Here is a 23,209-nt window from a genome sequence, read left to right on the forward strand (position 1 = left end):
GAGAATGGCACCAACATCTCCAATGCTATGAATCACAGGCCAAGTACCTTAGAACGCTTGGATCCCTGATTTTTAAGGAAGATCGCGTGGTACTGCCATATCAACTTCGAAAAAAGGCTCTAGATATGGCCCATCAAGGCCATATGGGAGCAGCATCTATGAAAAGGATACTGCGGAATTACTTCTGGTGGCCAAAACTTAGTAAGGATGCTGAAAATCACGTAAAAAGCTGTGAAACGTGTTTAAGACTGTCTCGAAAAAATGCGCCGCTACCTTTGACATGCAGGGAACTCTCGCAAGGTCCGTGGGAAATACTACAGATAGATTTTTTTGCTGACCAAGATTTCGGTAAAGGAGAATTCCTGATCATTGTAGATACTTATTCTCGTTATCTACATGTTTTGGAAATGAGCCGTATGGACGCTAAAGCTACCAGCGAGGCACTCTTGAGAGTTTTCGAAGTTTGGGGTTACCCATTGGCTCTACAAAGCGACAATGGCCCACCCTTTCAAAGCGATAAATTTGTTCGAACATGGGAAGAAAGAGGGGTAAAGATCCGAAAATCTATACCCTTAAGCGCGCAATCCAATGGTGCTGTAGAAAGACAAAATAAAGGAATTAAAGATGCTTTGGCAGCTGCAAGACTGGATAAGAACAACTGGAGAACGGCACTCGAAAAATACGTACACATGCACAATAAAGTAAGACCCTTATCGCGACTAGGGGTTACACCCTTTGAATTGCTAGTGGGTTGGAAATGGAGAGAAACATTTCCCTGTCTTTGGGATAGGGAGTCATCAGAAATGGTGGATCGAGAAGACATTAGAGAGAAAGATGCTGCTTCCAAACTTGAAAGCAAACAATATGCAGATAACCGCCGTGGAGCCAGGACTTCCGATGTAATAGTTGGCGATAGAGTGCTGATATGGTTGTTGATATGGTAATGATGAAAGTAATACTTATTTTTTAAACATAAAAAAAAAGTTCTTTTTCATTCTACAGGTTCACAGTGATAGCTAGAGATGGCGCTAAAGTGGTGGTACAAAGCGATCGTGGAGTTCAATATTCCCGAAATGCCCAGGATGTAAAAAAAATCCCCATGTGTCTGGAAGCAGAATCAGAGCAAGCAAACAAACATGCCGATAAAGACGCAAACCATGTGCTGTCGCAAGCACAAGATACGACCGATGAAGACAACAAACAAACATCAGTGATCATACGCCCCCAAAGAACGTTGAAGAAACCCAATAAATTTAAAGACATGATACTTTTTTCAATTTTTGAGTAAAATTGCCAGTATGGGCAATATAGAGTAATAAGGAATTTGTGAAATATTAAAATATAAATGTACAATGTGAAACGCCAAAAAAAAAAAATAATAATAATAATGATAATAAAATAAAAACTAAAATATATACATATATATTAATTCAAATTACTATTCTATTTTTGATTGAAGAGTCGGAGAAAGGGGGATTGTAGAGTAGTTAGGAATAACAAAACAAATAAAATGAACTGTTTGATGCAATATCATTATTATAATAAATATATACTAACTAAGATGTTTCTCGTTACAAATCCCATGTCACGAACTTCATGTCACAAGACCATCTACACCCAAAATAAAAATCAAATCGTTGCAGAAGAGGGGAAACAAAAAAAAAAACGGTTGCTATAGTAACAAGGGGAACAGAGTCTCCAGGTGGCAAGTCCTCGTCTATAAAACGGACGGTCATCGGAGACCAGAGTCATTCTACTCTCGAACGTCATATCGTAAGCTTCGAACAGCCAACCGATCCCAGCAGGCTAGGAAACCAACGCGGACTCATCAGTTGCCATTGGCAACCATCACCCACCAGCGGAGGACGTACAGGCGACGGATAGCATTACGGAGAGGCACGATCCAGCGAAGAGGCAGATTGCCTGCCCACTACCAAGCGACGAACTATCTTGTGGACGAACCCGATTCCGCGGCGCGCGCAAGACAGCGTGCCCCCAGCGGTCGCCATAACAACGCTTCAACGAACGACGCGGACGGCGTCCATCACGACGAACTACCTCGCGGACAAACCCGATTTCGCGGCGCGCGCAAGACGGCGTGCATTCAGCGGTCGCCATAACAACGACGCGGACGGCGTCTACCACGGCAATCCGCACGCTTGTACAGCAACCTCGTGGCATCAAGAAAAATCATAATAACCGGCCTACTGCGCATCTAACAGCATTCAGCTGATACGCTAGCGGTACGCATGGCAATACGCCTTCCATAACACGACACCGACCTATGGTTGGTTGATATGTTGAGGTTCGGCATTTTAAAGAGGATTGGAGGATTGGTACAAAACGGCTTTTTATAATAAATATTGAATTAATTTCTCTATAGCTGCGACAAGGATTCGAAAAACAACTTGCAATGGAGAGCAAAGGTCAGCTCTACCCCCGTTGCGAGGACACTGAGTCTGATCGTAGTCCGGAAGATTACGACAGCAGTCACTCGCCCACTGCAAGCCGAGAAACACCTCTGCACTCGCCACGAGCTCCTGCGGAGTTTTATTGGAATCTGGGGGTTAGGTTTTTATGGCAGAGGTTCGTCTTGGTTAACGGGTTGCCAATGTGATAGTAATGAAAGGGTGATATATTCTAATTGGATGCCGAAACGAGCTTTTTTTTGCTCGTTTCGAATTCTAACAGTTACCTGCTAGAACTAATCAAGTTGTAGGTATAGGGATAGAAGATGGAAACGGTATGAAAGCCCATTTCCAGTTCTAGCGATTGCTAGAACATTGAGAAATATATGAAAAGATACAAAGTAGGAGGAATGGAACGGGCCTGGGATTGAACCCACAACCTCCTGCGTATGAGGCAGAAGCGGTAGCTATATGACCACCGCTGCAAAGAATCGATTGAGCGAAAATAAATTTTTTGACGGGAAAGGTCAATTCGATGTCTGTCGAAAGTAATCTCGATGGCCACACTGCCTGCCTTCAACGACCCGGAAATGCCACAGCTGATCTGCCGAAAACTGTCAAGTCGACAGCCCACCGAATTGCAAGCCGGCATTAAAAGTGTCACTTTGCGCAACTGTCAGCCAACTCGATGTTTTCCCTTTCCCTCGCACTCTTTCGAGTTGGCCACTGTCCGTCGCATTTTTTGACCGCTGACTGCCTCACTTCTCGAAGCAATCTCGTGCCGTGCAAATGCAACAACCGTGGTGAGAGAAGACTGCGTACGTGTGTCTTTATTTCTTCCTCCGGGATCAACCGACCATCACAAAATCAGTACGCTTTGTTCGAAAAATTGTGTAACAGGAATCTGTGTACCGGGAACCGATCCAGCTGCGAGTGTGTGCCCCGCCGGAGGACCAAGTTTTGTGCGCGTTTGTGACCCCCTTTTCTACAGAAAGCAACTAGGAATTTAGATCAATCGAAATGAGTGCTCCAGCTGCTGCCGCCCCGGTCCAAGCACCGGTTCTCAAGAGAGGAATCGTCAAGCAGGTTAGTGTTCCTTCGGAATTCCGTACGGAGGCGGTAGCCATTGGCCGTATGTCGGAGTGATGGAACGGAGTTCCGGAAGAGTCCGTCCAAAATCGATGAAAAGTTTTTCACGACCTGTCATGGTAGGTCTTATTCTTCTTCGCCGTCTTTCGACTTCGGTTCTCTCCTTTTTCTACTGCTGCTGCTGCCAGCTAGCCAGCCTCTGCCATGGCTCTGCGGTGTTGGTGCCAACTTGGCATTATTGTGAGTCTATCAGTGGCTACCAAACTGTGACTCACGGGTCGTGAATACATGTCCTGCTAGTATAAGACTTGATGAGCCGAAGGAGGGTTACTTTTGGTTAATGTTCATTTATATAACATTTTTTTACATTTTTTTTGTGCAAACAGTCAATAAACAGAATTATACCAAATTTTTGTTTAATCAATTAGAAAAGCGCGTAATCAAACATCAATATAAGTTCACTCCCTTGTTTCTTTAAACGCGTGATAGTATTGAACAAATTAAATTAGTTAAAATATGTTTAGGCATTAAGTAAACTTATTTCTCATGGCAATTAGCTAAATTTTTATTTAGATTTATTCAATATAATTATTATAGAATATTAGGCCGTCATAATATTTAATTAAAATTATGTCCTACTGGTCTCCGATAAGTTAAGGAGGAGGGGAGATAGGGGGAGACATAATTGTTTTTCTAAATTTTTATATAGGCCTTATATTCAATGTAAGATTATTTTTATTATCATTGTTTTAGGGTCTGTCTCATTTGGAGAATTAAACTTAAAAGTGACAGTTCGAAAATTAGCAAATAACCCGGTAATAAGAATGGCTGGTGCTGCCCAGCAATTCCAATAAGACATCGATGCAAAATGATTCGATATCTGTCAAAAGTAATCTTGCTCTGCGAGCAGGGTTATTTGATAATTATTGAAATGTCACTTTTAAGTTTAATTTCAGTTTAATTATCCAATTGAGACAGACCCTTAGTAGCGAGATTTTCGGCCCTTGGTCGGCTCATCTCGATTCTATCTAAGGTAGAATAATTTTTTTTGTGATTTATTTTTGATTTTTTTTTTTACCTTTCTCGTATTTTTTTTTTTAAATTGACAGATTTTCAAATCATATTATTAGACATCTATCAAACGAGAGTAGGCATCTTGGGCTATTTGATCAATGTCGAATGAAAAGCAGTCATAAAAGGATGTTGTGCTTTGTTTTAAAGTTAAAACTTATGAATTGTTTTAATAGATTTTTGTAAATTGTAATTTTATTCATTCAGTTTTACGTGATCCTGTGAGTACAGACCTTATTTTTAGGTCAAGGAAATTTATATAAAAAAAACCCAGATTAATCCACCTAGCGTTGGTGGTGCCTTTTTCGCATTTAGTTAAGACACCAACCTTATATGGGGTTTATATGGTCCGATGTACCATTTTCCTCATAACTTTGAAACGCAATGACCGATCGTTATAAAATTCAATAGTGATCAACAAGGCTGTGTCCCCTGTCGAATGAAACTTGTTGCGAGAAAATCGGTTAAGGATTACTATACGAAAAGTTGTCTAATGTTTTTTATTGCTTCTGTGCACACACATACACACATACATACACACGGACAGACAGACATGTGCTCAGCTCGTCGAGCTGAGTCGATTGGTATATAATACTATGGGTCTCAGAGGTTTCTATAAAAAGTTCGTTTTCGGAGTGAAATGATAACCTTTCGGTACAACTTAGTTGTACGAGAAAGGCAAAAAACCAGATTAATCCACCTAGCGGTGATGGTGCCTTTCTCGTTCGTTTGGTTTGGAAAAATCTAAAATAACACCAATATGTGGATTGGTATTATTTTTCATATTTATATGCATAAAAAAATTCTTGCCAAACGCAATTTGTTGCAAACAAATCGGATGATCATAAGAGCGAAAAATGGCATTTTGTTTTGTAGTTTTAAAATTATAGTATTTTCGCCATAACTTTTGACCCAATTGTACGATCCGGCCAAGTTTCTATAGGAATCAATGGGACAAGATTCTGCGTCGAATGCAATCTGTTGCGAGCCACCTGAGAAGCACACATAATAGATGGAGTCCAAGTGCTAAAAAAGTGAACTAGACTTTTTTGAACTCTTTTCAACAATAAACAGTAATTTTACCATAGCTTCTAAGCCCATAGTCCGATCTGGCCAATGTTCAATAAGAAACAATGAGACATTCTGCGTCGAATGCAATTTAATGCGAGCAAATCGGCTGAGGAAAAGTGCCTGAAAAATAATAGCGATTTTTCCATTTAAATAAAATGGTATAATTTTCGATCCCATTGTCCGATCTGGCCAATTTTCAATAGGTAACAATGGAACAGGATTCTACGTCGAATGCAACTTGTTGCGAGCAAATCGGTTGAGGATAAAAGCCCGAAAAATGAGTGACATTTTTTACGCGAGTTTTTTGTATGAATTTGTATTTTGGCCATAACTTTCGATCCCATAGTCCGATCTGGCCAATTTCAAATAGAAAATAATGGGACAGGATTCTGCGTCGAATGCAACTTATTGCGAGCAAGTCGGTTGAGGATAAGTTCCCGAAAAATGAGTGACATTTTTTACGCGATTTTTTTGTATGAATTTGTATTTTGGCCATAACTTTTGATCCCATAGTCCGATCTGGCCAATTTCAAATAGGAAACAATGGGATAGGATTCTGCGTACAATGCAATTTGTTGCGAGCAAATCGGTTAAGGATAAGTACCCGAAAAAAAAGTGACATTTTTTACGCGAGTTTTTCGTACGAATTTGTATTTTGGCCATAACTTTTGATCCCATAGTCCGATCTGGCCAATTTCAAATAGGAAACAATGGGACAGGATTCTGCGTCGAATGCAACTTGTTGCGAGCAAATCGGTTGAGGGTAAGTGCCCGAAAAATGAGTGACATTTTTTGAGTAGTTTTTGCGCTTACACACACACACAGACATCACCTCAATTCGTCAAACTGAGTCGATTGGTATATAACACTATGGGTCTCCGGGCCTTCTATAAAAAGTTTGTTTTTGGAGCGATCATATAGCCTTTACCGTATACTTAGTATACGAGAAAGGCAAAAAATTATACAAGATGGAAAACTAAATAAATGGAATAGATACAGTCGCTTCTCCACATCTCGATACTGAAGGGATCATCGAGATAGGGAGAGATCAAGGAATAGAAGGAAAATTGAAATGGGTACTAGATCCATAAAAGCTCGCTGCTATGAAAAACGACAATAAAACAAAACTGTTGTTTCCTGTTATTGTTGTGTTTGTTATTGTCCAAAGAATAAGGAGAGTGAATACTGAACAAAATATGATCAGAACACTTCGAGATAGAGAGATATCGAGACGAGATAGGGAGGTTATCGAGATGTAGAAAGCCCAAATCTAGACCAACATTTGAAAAGGGCGTAACAGCCAAAATTTATTCCTGCTGATTCCTCGTCTACAAATATAGATATATATGTGGACAAAGAATCAGAAGGAATAATTTTTGGCTGTTACGCCCTTTTCAAATGTTGGTCTAGAAATGTATGTTGATTGATTCACGAGATTCCAATATTTTTCAATTGTTTTGGTGTATGAATGCGTCATTGTATCTACGATCAATCCCCTTGGCATTTTCAGCGTCATTCTTGACAGCAACATACTGATTTCATTTAATTGAAAATTTGAAAAATATGAATGGAACACTGCTGGAGAACAATAATATCGATCTTGAGCTTGCAATTTTAGGCTTCTAAACTTTGCCACTTCGTAATTCTTACAAATACATATTTCTTCGAGTAAAGTCAAGAACAAGACACCGAAAATAGCCTAACTCTATAGATAGAACTTGATGAGTAGTACTAAGGGTCTGTCTCATTTGGAGAATTAAGCTTAAAAGTGACAGTTCGAAAATTAAGAAATCACCCCGTTATAAGAATGGCTGGTGCTACCCAGCAATTCCAACAGGACATCGATGGAAAATGATTCGATATCTGTCAAAAGTAATCTTGCTCTGCGAGCAGGGTTATTTGATAATTATTGAAATGTCACTTTTAAGTTTAATTTCAGTTTAATTATCCAATTGAGACAGATCCTAAGAGTGAAAACAGTAGTGATTCAGTTTCATTCCAAATCTTCGACTACTTTTTCTAGTTTAAATCTGGAGCAAAATAGAACAAACTCGCTGGTTTCTCCAGCAGTGTCATTTCATTTATTCAGACTAAGGCCGAAGTGGCCTGTGCGGTATATGAGAGTCTTCTCCATTCGGCTCGGTCCATGGCTACAAGTCGCCAACCACGCACTGCAGTCTACGAAGGGTCCGCTAATCATCTTCCACCTGATCGATCCACCTTGCCCGCTGCGCACCTCGCCTTCTTGTGCCCGTCTGATCGTTGTCGAGAACCATTTTAACCGGGTTACTGTCCGACATTTTGGCTACGTGCCCGGCCCACCGCAGACGTCCGATTTTTGCGGTGGAACGATGGATGGTTCTCCCAGCAGCTCATGCAACTCGTGGTTCATTCGCCTCACCCACGTACCGTCCGCCATCTGCACCCCACCACAGATGGTACGCAGCACTTTCCTTTCGAAAACTCCAAGTGCGCGTTGGTCCTCCACGAGCATCGTCCAGGTCTCGTGTCCGTAGAGGACTACCGTGCCAAAATGAGCGTTTTGTAGATTGTCATTTTGGTACGGCGGCGAACTCTATTCGATCGGATCGTCTTGCGGAGTCCAAAGTACGTACGGTTTCCAGCCACTATGCGTCTCCGAATTTCTCTGCTGGTGTCATTTTCGGCAGTCACCAGTGAGCCCAAGTACATAAATTCTTCTACCACCTCGATTTCGTCACCACCTATGCAAATTCGCGGTGGGTGGCTCACATTGTCTTCTCTTGAACCTCTTCCTATCATATACATCGTCTTCGACGTGTTGATGACTAGTCCGATCCGCTTAGCTTCCCTCTTCAGTCTGATGTGAGTTTCCTCCATCTTCTCAAAGTTAAGTGCCATAATATCTAAGTCGTCGGCGAAGCCAAATAGCTGGACGGACTTATTGAAAATTGTACCACTCGTGTTAATCCCTGCTCTTCGTATTACCCCTTCCAAAGCGATGTTGAATAGTAGACACAAAAGACCATCACCTTGCCGTAAACCTCTGCTCGTTTCGAAGGGACTCGAGAACGCCCCTTAAACTCGAACTACGCACATCACCCGATCCAACGTCGCGTGGATCAACCGTGTCAGTTTATCCGGAAATCCGTGTTCGTGCATTAGCTGCCATAGCTGGTCCCGAACGATTGTATCATATGCGGCTTTGATGTCGATGAATAGATGATGTGTGGGAACGTTGTATTCGCGGCATTTCTGCAGTACTTGGCGAATGGCGAACATGTGGTCCGTGGTGGAGCGTTCGCCCATAAAACCCACCTGGTACTGCCCCACGAACTCCCTTTCAATTGGTACTAGTCGACGGCATAAAATTTGGGAGAGTACCTTGTAGGCGGCGTTCAGCAATGTGATTGCGCGGTAGTTGCTACAATCCAGCTTATCGCCTTATTTGTAGATGGGACACACGACACCTTCCATCCACTCCTGCGGCAAAACTTCCTCCTCCCAAATCTTGGTAATGATCCAGTGCAGCGCTCTAGCCAGTGCCTCTACCATGTTTAAATAACTCTCCTGGTAGTTGGTCAACCCCATGGGGCTTTGTTGTTCTTCAGACGGCCAATCTCCTCCTAGATCTCCTGGAGATTCGGAGCCGGTAAAATTATGTCCTGCGCGCGTTTTCCCAGGTCCATCACCATACCGTCATCTTCGTCTGCCACATCGCCATTCAGGTGTTCTTCGTAGTGCTGCCGCCACCTTTGGATCACCCCACGCTCCTTCGTAAGAAGGTTCCCGTTTTTGTCCTTACACATATCAGTTAGTGCGGTACAGTTGCTCCGTCTCTTCACGGTCTCGATCTTCCTGCTGGCGCTTTTTCGTCCGAAAAATCGAGCTCTGTCTGTTCCGCGCCCGTTTGTATCGTGCCTCGTTCGCCCTCGTGCGGTGTTGCAGTAATCTCGCGCATGCTGCATTCTTCTCCTCAACTAACTGCTCACATTCGCTGTCATACCAGCCGTTTCTCTGATCCGGGAGCACCGTGCCTAGTACAGCGGTTGCGGTGCTTCCAATGGCGGATCGAATATCTCTCCAGCCATCTTCAAGAGACGCTGCGCCTGTTCTGTTGGAAGTGCCACTTCCAGCTGCTGGGCGTATGCTTGGGCTAGTCTACTGTCCTGTAGCCGCCCAATGTTAAGCCGCGGCAAGTGTGCGGTAAGTGCGGACGTTCGTGATGTCGGAGAAGAATTTACCGTCGATTAGAACGTGGTCGATTTGGTCTTCCGTTTCTTGGTTAGGTGATCTCCATGTGGCCTTGTGGATATTTTTGCGGGGAAAGACGGTGCTTCGGACTACCATTCCGCGGGAGGCTGCGAAGTTTATGCATCGTTGGCCGTTGTCATTCGATACGGTGTGCAGACTATCCGGTCCGATGACCTGTCTACACATTTCCTCCCTTCCTACCTGTGCGTTCATGTAACCGATGACAATTTTGATTTCCCGCAGTGGGCATCCATCGTATGTCTGCTCCAGCTGTGCGTAGAACGCTTCTTTCTCGTCGTCGGGTCTCCTTTCGTGTGGGCAGTGCAACTTAATGATGCTATAGTTGAAGAAACGGCCTTTTATCCCAATCACACGTTGGCGCGTCTTACCCAGCACTATGAAGCCGGTTCCTAGCTCGTTGGTGGTGCTATAGCTTTGGTAGAAGGTAGCCGCTCGATGCCCGCTTTTCTACACTTTCTGTCCAGTCCAGTGAATCTCCTGCAGCGCCAGGACGTCGAAGTTGCGGGGATGTAATTCATCGTAGATCATCCTGTCGCAACCTGCGAAACCTAGCGAATTGCAGTTCGATGTTCCAAGCTTCCAATCGTGATCCTTTATTCGTCGCCTAGGTCTTTGCCGATTAGGGGAAAGTGGGGTAAGATGGCCATATGGGGCAAGACAGCCAACGTTAATTATGCCTTAAGTGAGCATTATATTCACATTATTATTACAAGGGATGGTTCACAATCATGTAAAAGGGCTATACAACTGAAAAATGCACTTTGACAACTTCACTTGTTCTTGTAATATTGATTTGAAGATGGTTTAGTTGAAATTCGAATTTTCTTATAATTTTCTAGTTACATAATTTAACAATTGAAGCCTAAATTACTCATTTTTCAGGACAAATTGATATTTACCGAAGCTTTTATATAACTATAACAATAATAATTTGAGGAGATTCACAGTAATTAGGTTCGATAGGATATAAATCTTTGGATATACGTCGGCCTGGGGCGGTATTGCCAACTGTATAGGAACATGGTCATCTCCAGGATTAAGAGTAGCCCAATCCTTAAATGCATTTAAAAAATGATCAAAATAGTTTCTGCGTGAATCAGAGATGATTTAAAACAAAGGACATGGTTTTAACAGTAGAAATTAGTTTTAGGCAAATTCTGATATTGTCGTAGTGCCAGTTGTCAAGAAATCAACATGAAATTCGACATTTTTAAACGAAGCATCATTTGTACATATAATCCAATAATCCAAAGAAGTGCAAGAAATGTGTCCCCTATTCTAAATAAATTTAGCACACTTTTGATATAGTTTTTTGTTCATGCTCGTCTTGCCCCGAGGGGGTGGTCATATTGCCCCATATGGTAATATAGGCATCATAAAAACACCTTTTTTAAAACCAGTTTATAAGATACTAAAATTTTATTAATCAGTGTTTATTGATACTTATGTCAAAGACGATAGTCATCATAATGGTGTTTCATGGACAAATCAGCAGAATTTGAAGGAATGTCACTATTTTACAAGGGTTACCGCTTAGGATGGCCATCTTGCCCCACTTTCCATTATATCGAGTCGCCTTATCTCTTATATTGTTCGTAATGATTGGTTTTCCAGGCGGCTTATTGGGCCTGCGCAAACCTCCTGTCTCGTCGGAGGGCAGTCGTGTCAGGTCTGTTTTGTGTCCCACCTGACACCAGGACTTGGGCTTGTGCGCTTTGAGCCGCACTGTACAGCAATTGGTACGAGCTACTAGCAGTTAGCATCCGACTTCTGGCAGCAGTTTTCTCGTCCGATAATCGCTGGCATCCCTAATCAAATCAACCATTTCGTTGGCGCTGCTATACCTAACACATCCTGCGCTGTTGTAGTCACAGCTTTGTGGATATTTTCCCACAATTGTTCAAAATGTACAGACAAATTTGTTTGTTTAAACAGCAAAACTTCTATCTAAGGATATATTCAATACCTAAGAAAAACTATGAAGGTCATTATCATGCTTAGTTTCCGATTCCGACATCAGAAACAGTTTCTGCGTTACGTAATTTCAAAATGGACGACAGTGACAATCTTCATCTGCTCTTCGAATCCCTCAAATGGGTTTTGTTCGGTAGGTTGGGAATCCCTGACTTGTAGCTGTTGTATCTCGAAGGTGTACAACTCTGCCAATTTCATACATTCAACGCCATTCAGATTTGATTTTGCTGGATCTATTTTTTTCTGTTTCCACGGACAATGAAATAGATTCCAGTGGTAAATCGGAACGTCTTATCACACTGGGATTCAATCGGTTGCATAAGAAACCACGTCAGATGTAGGCAGGCAGGCAGGCAACTCTTGGTGAAAGGAGTTCCCTGCTGGTGCTGTTACCGCCGATGATTACCGGTGGTGAAAGTTTGCACAGACCATTAAAGCTGGTAGTTGTGCCTGATTAGTGCATACCCAATCTTGCGCTGCAGCACGTCAGCAATAACAATGTTGTCCTCGAATTCGATTTCAGCTCGGGAGAGGCGCTACGATGCAAAATTCCTTTGTTGTTGTCCGTTGACCCAGAATCAGCAGACGATGAGCAGCAGTTTCCGTCCCCTTCAAGGGCACCAGTATTTTATCCTGACCTGCGTGAAAAGCATTGTTGCACATAAGTCATGTGTAGGTGAAGTTTTCTACAGCAAAAATATTCTGTAGAAAATGATAGAAAAAAAAATTAAAACGCGTTCATGTCATGGGGCTCAGCCAATTTATTGTGATTTGTTAAAATCAAATAATTTCATACTGCCCAAATTATCCCAGGTATTCAAGCACGTTGCCATGCGCTTGCGACACGTAGTTTTGGAGGTGTGTCAAGCATCGTGGAATCATTATTATGAGAACTGAATTTCTCTGGGTATTGAAAAACAACGGAAATACACCGGGGAGGGTGTTCGGGCCTTGATTTAGAGTGCATTAAACCATTTCGACATTGTCGTGTAAAAAAACGTTTACAAAAACTTTTTATTAAATTTATTTTTTTATTTTTTTAAATCAGTAAAATATTTTGTTTCCCAAAATAGGGCTTTCATAAGCATGTCCAATAGCTGCAGATCGTAGCAAAATGCATATTTGATCGCTGAAGATAGAAAAAAAATCGGATCAGTACAGTCTAGTAGGTACCTACAGTGGAGGTATAGTCACAAAATTTTAAACTGTCACGCACGACTAAAGATCAATATAACCAGCAGCAAGATCATCATCGCCGTAGTCATCACCCCACCACAGTCATAGTGCCGACAAAACGAGCTTTTCTCTCTACTCTACATCGCTCTTATTTCGTTATTCCTCCATACTTTCCGTTCGTAAATTTTATTACTCAATTTCGAAACACTCATTCCACACAACCCGCACATCAGAACGAAGGAATGATAATGAACGATGGTAGAAATCCCTATTCGTGTGTTGGTTCTATTAGCCGTTGAAGCAAAATCTGGTATTGGTGGGAACTTTTCATTCCGATGTATTTTAGGGAACCACACGCTTCCACACACTTTTCACTACCCATATGTGTTGGGTGCTCCACTTCAGTTAGTCCATTTTGAACTCTACCTTCGACCAGTCAACATCGCCTCGTGTTCCTTCAATTGGTAGCAAATAGTGATTTCAAATTGTGTGCTTCTTTCCATCATTAGGTTCTGTCTGGTGATTCGGTCATCATCCGTGGTCAACCGAAGGGTGGTCCCCCACCGGAGAAACAGATTAACTTTTCTGGTGTCATCGCCCCGAAGCTCGCCCGCCGACCGACCAACAATTCCACGTGAGTTAGTTAAATTAATGATACCCATCATAACCAAGCCAAGCATAACCTCATTCTCCATGCTTTCATAGGGATATTTCCAAGGATGAACCGTACGCCTGGGAAGCTCGCGAGTACCTGCGGCAACGATTGATCGGTCAGGAGGTTTACTTCCATGCTGAACGCCCGCCAAATGCCGTTCGTGACTATGGCTACGTCTGCCTCGGAAAGGATCCGGCCACCTCGGAAAACATTGTGGAATCCATCATATCCGAGGGCTTGGTCAGTGTGCGCCGAGAAGGTGTCCGTCAAACGCCCGAACTAACCCGCCTCTGTGAGCTAGAAGATGCCGCCAAGTCGGCCCGAAAGGGTAAATGGAGCGATTCTCCCTCCGGCGACCACGTGCGTAACATCACCTGGAACATTGAGAACCCGAAAGCGTTTTTCGATCACCACGATGGCAAACCGATCAAGGCCATCATCGAGCATGTTCGCGATGGGTCAACGGTGCGTGCTTTCCTCCTGCCTGATTTCCAGCACATCACCCTGATGATGTCCGGCATTCGGTGCCCTGGATTCAAGCTGGACCTTGATGGAAAGCCTGACACTACGACGGAGGTGCCATTCGCCGAAGAGGCTCGGTACTTTGTTGAATCCCGCCTTTTGCAGCGTGAGGTCGAAATCCGCTTGGAATCGGTCAACAATTCCAACTTTGTAGGAACGATAATTTTCCCCAAGGGCAACATCGCCGAGTCCCTGCTTAAGGAAGGTTTTGCCAAGTGTGTGGAATGGAGCATGCCTTACGTGAAGGAAGGTGTCGATCGTCTCCGAGCGGCCGAAAAGCACGCAAAGGCAAACCGCCTCCGTTTGTGGAAAGACTATCAGGCCCCTACCGCAGCATATAACAGCAAGGACAAGGACTTCACTGGCAACGTCAGCGAAGTATTTAACGGCGATGCGATTATGGTCAAGATCAGCAGCACCGTATCGAAGAAGGTCTTCTTGTCAAGCATTAAGCCACCTCGTGAAGCTGCCCGTACCGCCGACGAGGAGGGAAATTTGCCACCTCGGCCCAAGGGATCTCGTCCGCTGTACGACGTCCCATGGATGTTTGAGGCCCGTGAATTCCTGCGCAAGAAGCTGGTTGGCAAGAAGGTGCAGTGTTCACTAGATTACGTGACACCTGCCCGTGACAACTTCCCCGAGAAGTGCTGCTACACCGTCACTCTGTCCGGAGCGTAAGTACCTCGTACTTCTAATACTAATCAGATTGCAATCCATCACATAGGTTATAGGCTTCTGCTTTTTAATGGGAAGTCTCATGATTAAGTGGTGGGAAACTAAACCCAACAGTCGCTCGAGACTCTAAGATTGAGGCAGGTTTTTACCATTGCTCATTCTTACCAATGATCCGATACAAAATTATTCCTCTCGATTCCCTTAGAGTTACGTTCTAAGTCGATTTTAATCTGCATTTTCTCTTCAACAGCAACGTAGCGGAAGCTCTGGTAGCCAAGGGTCTGGCCACCGTCATCAAGTACCGCCAGGACGATGACCAACGTTCGGTGCACTACGATGAACTGCGTGCCGCCGAAACGCAAGCCATGAAGCAGCTGAAGGGTGTTCACGCCAAGGACGACATTCCCACGCACCGTATCAACGATCTGACGGTGGACCATTCCCGCATTAAGCATCAGTATCTGCCCTCGTGGCAGCGTGCCCTGCGTACCGAAGCCATTGTCGAATTCGTTGCCAGTGGTTCCCGCTTCCGTATCTACTGCCCCAAGGATAGTTGTTTGGTGACATTCCTGCTGGCTGGAATCTCCTGCCCTCGTTCGTCCCGACCCGCCCTGAATGGTGTTCCCGCTCAGGAGGGTGAACCCTTCGGCGATGAAGCCCTCCAGTTCAGTCGAGAACGAATCTTGCAGCGGGATGTGAGCGTCAAGATCGAGACCACCGACAAGGCAGCCACCAGTGTGATCGGATGGCTGTGGACCGAAAACAACGTTAATCTCTCGGTTGCCCTCGTCGAAGAAGGTCTGGCGGCGGTGCACTTCACCGCCGAAAAGACGGAACACTACCGCGCTCTTAGCGATGCTGAGGCACGTGCCAAGGCGAAGAGGAAGAACATCTGGAAGGACTACGTGGAAAAAGACGAAGAGGACAACAAGGAGAACGAGGACGAGAAGGAAGACCCAGCTGCTCCTGCCGACCGCAAGGTTAGGTACGAAAATGTCGTCGTCACGGAAGTTACTCCGGAACTGCACTTCTATGCCCAGCATGCCGATCAGGGTGCCAAGCTGGAAGAACTGATGACCAAGCTACGACAAGAGTTCCGTGCAATGCCTCCGGTGACCGGTTCGTACAACCCACGGCGAGGCGATATGTGTGCGGCCAAGTGAGTATATTGCTTCTTTTAAAGATAAGCGATAGTTCAGTAATGAGTAATGTGAAACTCTTTTTCTCCGAACAGATTCTCCGATGATAACGAATGGTATCGTGCCAAGGTGGAAAAGATCGAAAAGGGCGGCAACGCGTCGATCCTGTACGTCGACTATGGCAACCGTGAGGTAAAATAATGCTTCATTTAGCGTATCAACGCAAGTACCTTAGATCCATTTCTGTATTACCAAATGAAATGTTTGAGTCATATGCTTGCCAGAGTAAACCGAAATCATTGTTTACTATTCCGCCTTGTTAGCTCTGCACACTTCCCAAACCACGTGCCTAAGGCCATATTCCCTGGTGCATCCGAAGCACGTTCTCTGTCACGCCAAGCTCGGCACGTTTTGTGTTCGTTGCGTCCCGGTCTGCACAGTGAGAACTTCGCCGAGGGTGACCGCGGAGTATTTTAGGCAGTGGGTGTGCCACGGCGAGCCTAGTGCGGGTGCAGCTGATTGATTTCGAACACTTACTCCTGAACCGTAAATTTATTGTTAGTGATTTGTGATATTGGGTTAATCAACCTAACATTGTTTCACCGACAGACCGTTCCCACTACCCGCCTAGCAATGCTTCCGCCTGCCTTCATCTCGGACAAGCCGTACGCGCACGAATACTTGCTGGCGCTGGTGGTCCTGCCAACCGACGAGGAAGACAAAGCTGACGCCCTCAAGGCGTTCGCCCAGGATGCTCTCAACAAGACCCTGCAAATGAACGTCGAGTATCGGTGAGTAGCAATGATTTTGTGTTTTTTCTTCAATAGTTTATTCAGCTTCGAGCAATTAGTTGTGCTAGTTAAGGACATGGTTTGAAGAGTACCACGGTGGCAGCTAGAATGGCTACCGTCCGCTAACGGGTCTCTTCCACCCCTCTCCCATCAACATTGGAATGCTACGAATAACATCGAACAAAAGTTCAATATTCAAATTACTAACCTGTTCAAAGCTTATGAATTCACTTCCCTTCATAATGAACATATCTCTTCATTTGATTCTTGTATTTCGGCTCAAACTTTGGAATATATCAGCAGTTTCGTTCCAATTTAATATCCCTTCGCGATTATCACTACACTTCAGTTCTTCTCTCAGCGTAATTAAAAACTAGTTTGTTTTCAAACACTTTTCCGCGCAGGAGCAACCCGAAATATTTATTAGATACTTATCAAACTTCACGTTTTTAAATTAGTCACTTGTTTGAAGTAATGACTGTGTTCAAGTCCATCAAAGGAAAGTGGTTACCATACTCTGACAAGAAAACGATAATGTGCCACCGCTTTTCGGTCACATCTGGCGATAATTTTCATCTCTACAGTCCTATCTTTCATAGCAACAGACAGCAAGTAGACCATTACATCTGCTTCAGTCCAGTTCGAGTGTTTGTTGTTGTGCTCAGCAATGACTTCTTGTTATGCGACTTCACGAACTGACTTCCACGAACGTCCAAGGCTTCGCCTTTTCACGTTTCAGATCAGGACAGTTTCCATACAAAAGTGTTTCTGCCCTAGACTCATCGCAGAACCTTTGTGCGACGACGCTCTTCTCCTTTATATATCTCCAGAAATTGCACACGTGAAACACGACTGCTATGTTCGGAACATCTACTGCTCACACCAATCTGCTGTAATTCACGAGCCAGAAGCTCAGCATGTGCAGATGCAAGCTCTCACGTTCAAAGATCCAACAACGAATGTACTAAAAATCAGGCAAATTGGTTGATATTCTCCTGTGTAATAAACTTTGGAGCAGGGAATAGGAGTGCTGTCTAAAAAGTTTATCGCCCTCTTGGTGAATCAATCGCCAATTTCATCTAACATGGCGAAAAATGTTTTTATATTGTTAATTTGTTCCCGAATCTTCTTAATTGTATTCACAACTGCTCTGCTATAATTGTTTAATTGATTCGGCAATAATGCCAAAGGACTGGCGAATCCTAGCCATGTTCTTCTAGATTATTGCCAACAGTAAACCCAGGTACATACCGCTTGCGGTTTTACCGAACCGACCTTCCTAAGCGTGATTGCGCCGAGCTTTGTTGCGCTGGCACTCATCGCCTTAAATAGGTTCAACATTCATTAATCAATCATGAAACTAGCATCGCTAAACTTTCCGATCAAACACTAATCATCTATTTTTTCTAAAAATTCTCTCACACAATAGCGTCAGCGGTGCCGAACATGTAACCCTCGTTGACCCTGCCTCTAAGGCCGACGTCGGCAAGGATCTAATCAGTGACGGTTTCCTGATTGCGGAAAAGAATAAAAAGGACCGCAGACTGCAGAAGCTGGTAAGTATCCATCATAGGAACTTTTTCTTCCAAACGCCTTTCCATCATGTATAGGTTATATGGTTTCCCGAACTAAGCAGTATGAAACCGTATGATTGAATGATGGCATAGTGAACATGAATCTAGCGAGACTCTAAGGCAGTCGGTTCAGCAACCCTCAGCGATTGTCTTACCAGGGTTTAGATACAAAAACACTTCCAAAAAGATCACATATTCATTTCTTTCTTGCAACTTCTCAATTTGAAACCAATTTATTATCATGTGTTATAGATTAACGACTACAAGGAAGCCGAGCAGTCAGCCCGCAAGAACCGTAACGGCATCTGGCAGTACGGTGATAGCACCGAGGACCAAGCTGGTGAATTCGGCCTCAGCCGTTAATCGGTGGCCCAGCCACCAACTAATCGATGATCACACCTGCCCTTTAACAAAAAAAACATATATATACTATTACATTATTATCAAAACAAAAAATCCCACTATATTATTGCAAGGAAAACTGAGAAGCAGACAAAAATCATCTATTTAAGATATTATTCCAGTTTATATATTATTTTGTTTCCAACTGATAGAACCCCAAAACTTCCAAACAACCACTAGTTAGCCTGGAGCAGAGAGATAGATTGGTAGCAGCTAGTAGGGCAATCCAAGTAGCGAACGGGAAACAGAGTCGCGCCACCGCCATGGCGTCGATTTCAGGGAAAACCAATAGTGCAACAAAACCGAAACAATCAAACATGGTTTTTCACTCACCGGTAGGGACTAGGACATTTGTAGACAGTGGCTGTCATAGCTGCTGGTGGCAAGCATTTTGAATCAGATTGTTTACACCGTCAACATACAGACCAGAACAGACCCTTCTCACCCTTATTTCACCAACAATCCTTCTACCGATAGTGTAATAATAGCTCCGAGTAGAGAGACGCCGTACTATACACGAAGCGAAAGACTGTTTCACACATTAGCTAAGGCGCTAAAAGAATACCCCCACAGAAAGAACAAATAAAAGTAACAATGTAACAGTCTGATTAATGATTAAATCATACGTAGATCAAGGAGAAAAACAGATATATGGAGCTTGTTAAACCCCGCCAGCTTGGAACAGATTTTTGTCTTTATATTTCTTCTGCATTTTTTTCGCTTCCTTTAAGAAAAATTTTATGTTATAATGGTGGAAATACATTTTTGTGAAACTTTTTTTTTGTCAAATGAAACATTTTCTTTTATTTATTTTTTGCTCTGCTGATCAGAAATCGATGACAAAACTTTATCCGAATTCCAAACACAGAACTGTAGAAAATCAAACCAAGCACAGTCCAGTTTTATCAAGGAAATTTTTTCTATTTAATTTAACATTTTCACATGAAACAACAGAGAATGAGTTGGGATGCTTTTTCCTAGAAAAAATGATACGCATTATCGTTTACGTTCTGCTAAGACGAACCAATACAAAATCACCCATTTCTTGACCAAGTTTTCGTGTACCTAGCTGTAAGCTGCCTGCTTTGAGCGTGCTTACAGCGGCACACTAGGAGTTAACTTTCTGAAATCAGTATGGCGAAAGGCATCTAAGGTTCGATTTCTCAAAATTAAGCACCTTAATCGAAAAAATATTTGGTAGGCGTAGTAGCGGACTCCATCCTTCATAATCGGTACCAAATAGTTTTTCATGAAAAGTTTCTTATTTTGAGAAAACCCGCGTTAGATGTCTTTCGCCATACAAATTTCTGGCGGTTAACTCTTGCTGGCTATTTTGCGCATATACTATAGCGCTTGGATGAGACAGCGGCGGGTAGAAAAGCAGCCACTGCCAATAATTCATTGATCACAAGTCTTTTCGGATATCCCTGTATGTCAAATCCCAGAAAGCCAAACCCCTGAATGTTTTTTTTTTTAGAATTGGGTCCTAAAGCCCTACATCGTTTATGGTTGCAAACGATAGTGCATCGGTCAAGAATACATGAACAGATGTTATTTATATAAATTCTGATAATACTCTAGGTAAGGAAAAAAAAATGATATTTTTAACGGGAAAGGTCAATTAAAAAGCATCAGAAGAGAACACTACCGTGAAGTCGCTTGAAGGCTTGAACAAAAATTTGTTTTGTTAAATATCTTGGCTGTGCATATGCACAGCACATGTTTCGAAAAGGACAAATTGATATGAGATTTGCGAAAAAGAATCCACGTGTCTTGGACGGACTCGAACCCTCAACCTCCAACTCTCTAGATAGGCGTGATAGTCCCTACACAACAAGACCACTTAAAGGTCACGTTTGCGGAAAAAGCATCAGAATTCGATTACCAATCTCCACCGCGGTTAGCTCTTTTTTGCAAATTGAATATCTTTCGGATGGGGTGTCCTACGAAAGGCTGAAACACATAAGGCTGAATGCTCATAAGGCTGAACTCAAAAGGCTGAAATCCCGAAAGGCTGAAAGTCTCAAAAGGCTGAAAGTATCAGAAGGCTGAAATGTATCGAAAGGCGGAAATTGATGGGATGAAATGAATCCCAACCATACGATATGTTGAACAAACTATGCTAAGTGGTTGGATGGTGAATAGTGAATGAAGAATAGAGAATGATGAATAAAGAAGAAAGAATAGAGAATGATGAATAAAGAATGAAGAATAAAAAATAAAGAATAAAGAATAAAGAATAAAGAATAGAGAATAAAGAATAGAGAATAAAGAATAAAGAATAAAGAATAAAGAATAGAAAATAAAGAATATGGAATAAAGAATAAATAATAATGAATAAAAATTGCACAGAGAAGAAGGAAGGAGGAAAGAAGAAGAAAAAAGACGGAAGAAGAGAGAAAGAAGACGGAAGAAGGGAGAAGGAAAAAAGATAAAAGATTGAAGAAATAACATAGAAGATGGAAGAAGGAAAAAGTAAGATAAAGATGGAAGAAGGAATAATGATGAAACAAGAAGGAAGACAGAAGGAAAAGAGAAAATGGAAGAAGGGAGAGAGAAGACGGAAGAAGGGAGAAGGAAAAAAGATGAAAGATTGAAGAAAAAACACAAAAGAAAGAAGGAAAAAGTAAGATAAAGATGGAAGAAGGAATAATGATGAAGCCAGAAGAAGGAAGGATAAAGATGGAAGAATGAAGAAGGAACAAAAATGAAGAAAAAAGAGAAGGGAGAAGGTAAAAAAAAGAAGAAGGAGAAAGGGAAAAAGGAAGGAAAATGAAGGAAGAAGAAAACAGGACCAAAGAAGAAAGATAGTTGAAGAAACAAGGGACAATGAAGAAGGAAAATAAAAAAGAAAAAGAAATGACGATTGAAAGAAAAGGAAAAAGATTTAAAGAAGGAAGAAAGAAGAAGGTAGAACGAAGAAAGAATAGAGGAAAAGGAATAAGAAAAAGGGAAGAAGAAATTAGGAAAAGAAAGAAGATAGAAAGGGAGGAAAAACAAAGAAATGAAAGAAGGAAGAAAGAAGAAGAACAAACAAGGGAAAGAAAGAAAAAAGACAGCAAAAGGAATGAACGAAGAAGGAGGAAGAATAACAAAGAAAAATTAAGGAAGGAGAAACCAGAAAAAAAGTAGGAAGAAGAAAGAAGGATCATGGAAGGCAAGAAAAAGGAAGAAATAAGAAAGCAAAACGAATGAATGAAGAAGGAAGAAGAACATAGAAAAATGAAGGAAGAATAAACCAGAAAAAAAGAAGTAGGAAGAAGAAATAAGGAACAAGGAAGGCAGAAGAAGGAAAAAGGAAATAGGAACACGGAAGGAGGAATTAAGAAGGAAGAACTATGGAGGAAGAACTAAGAAGAAAGATAGAAACAGGAAGAAGAAACTAGGAAGGATTGAGAAGAAAAAAATGAAAAAAACTGAATGAAAAGGAAGGAAGGAGAAAAAATGGCGAAGGAAGTAGGAATAAAGAAGGAAAAAGAAGAACGAAGAGAGAAGAAGAATACAGGTAAAAAAATAAAAAATAAGAAAGCAATCTAGGCAAGAATCAAAAACCAAATACAACAAGAACCAAGAACAACAAAGTCTTGTTCCTTTTATGTTACCTGTAGACTAAAAAATAAGAATTAAGTATAAAAATTGAAAGAAAGTTTGCGGATCATTTTTGTTTGTGCTCCTATTATGAATTATGAGTTCTTCCACTAAAATTTGTTTCTCACGATTTTTCAGCCTTTCGAGTTTCAGCCTTTTGTTATTTCAGCCTTATGTGATTCAGCCTTTCGTGGAAGACCCTTCGGATGCTTGATTTGTCCAATCTTCACATGTGCTTTACTGTTGTATTTCCACAGTCAAGCGAGCCCACCTTGTTTATTATCCGAGAATATCACACTCTATGCCCCCAACTGGGCTGGGCGGATTTGTATAGAGTATGAATCAGTCACACTCTGCTCTGCCAAAGACTTGCTTGTATAAAAACATAAGTTAAAAAATATTTTCGCATTTTTTTATGGACCTACAGTATGGTCTCAAAAGTATTAATCAAAAATGAAAGTTGCCACAATAATTGGGCTTATTCTACGAGTGGAGTGACGTGAGATTGCTCGAATGACGTGAGAAGAGTCGTATAGCCCCATTTGAATAACATGGTCACCTCACGTGAGAATCGCTAAAATCGACTCACCTCACGTCACTCGACTCGTAGAATAAGCCCAAATAACAAGAGCATCCAGAGCATCATTTAGAATCAGTAAAGAATAACCACTTTGCGCAGCTTTATAGGTAATCAGAAACGTTGGTTAATATACGTCACCATTTGTTGCTTACATTGTTTACATTTTCCATCATCCACTAATACACTTGCATTTGGTCTCCTTCATCACCTTCTATCTATTTCATTGCTCAATATCCGCGA

General features: G+C 42.3%; 1 protein-coding gene across 1 annotated transcript; it reads left to right on the forward strand.

Annotated features, from left to right (window-relative positions):
- Nucleotides 1-3,143: 3,143 nt before the first annotated feature.
- Nucleotides 3,144-19,595, forward strand: LOC134209162 (staphylococcal nuclease domain-containing protein 1). Its single transcript, XM_062685144.1, has 8 exons — nt 3,144-3,494; nt 13,553-13,677; nt 13,749-14,894; nt 15,146-16,054; nt 16,130-16,226; nt 16,644-16,825; nt 18,255-18,381; nt 18,652-19,595. The coding sequence occupies exons 1-8, from the start codon at nt 3,429-3,431 to the stop codon at nt 18,760-18,762; spliced, it is 2,763 nt and encodes a 920-aa protein (XP_062541128.1). The 5' UTR covers nt 3,144-3,428; the 3' UTR covers nt 18,763-19,595.
- The last annotated feature ends 3,614 nt before the right edge of the window (nt 19,596-23,209 follow it).

The sequence above is a fragment of the Armigeres subalbatus genome, chromosome 2 (genome assembly GCF_024139115.2).
Source record: "Armigeres subalbatus isolate Guangzhou_Male chromosome 2, GZ_Asu_2, whole genome shotgun sequence".
Classification (NCBI taxonomy): Eukaryota; Metazoa; Arthropoda; class Insecta; order Diptera; family Culicidae; genus Armigeres; species Armigeres subalbatus.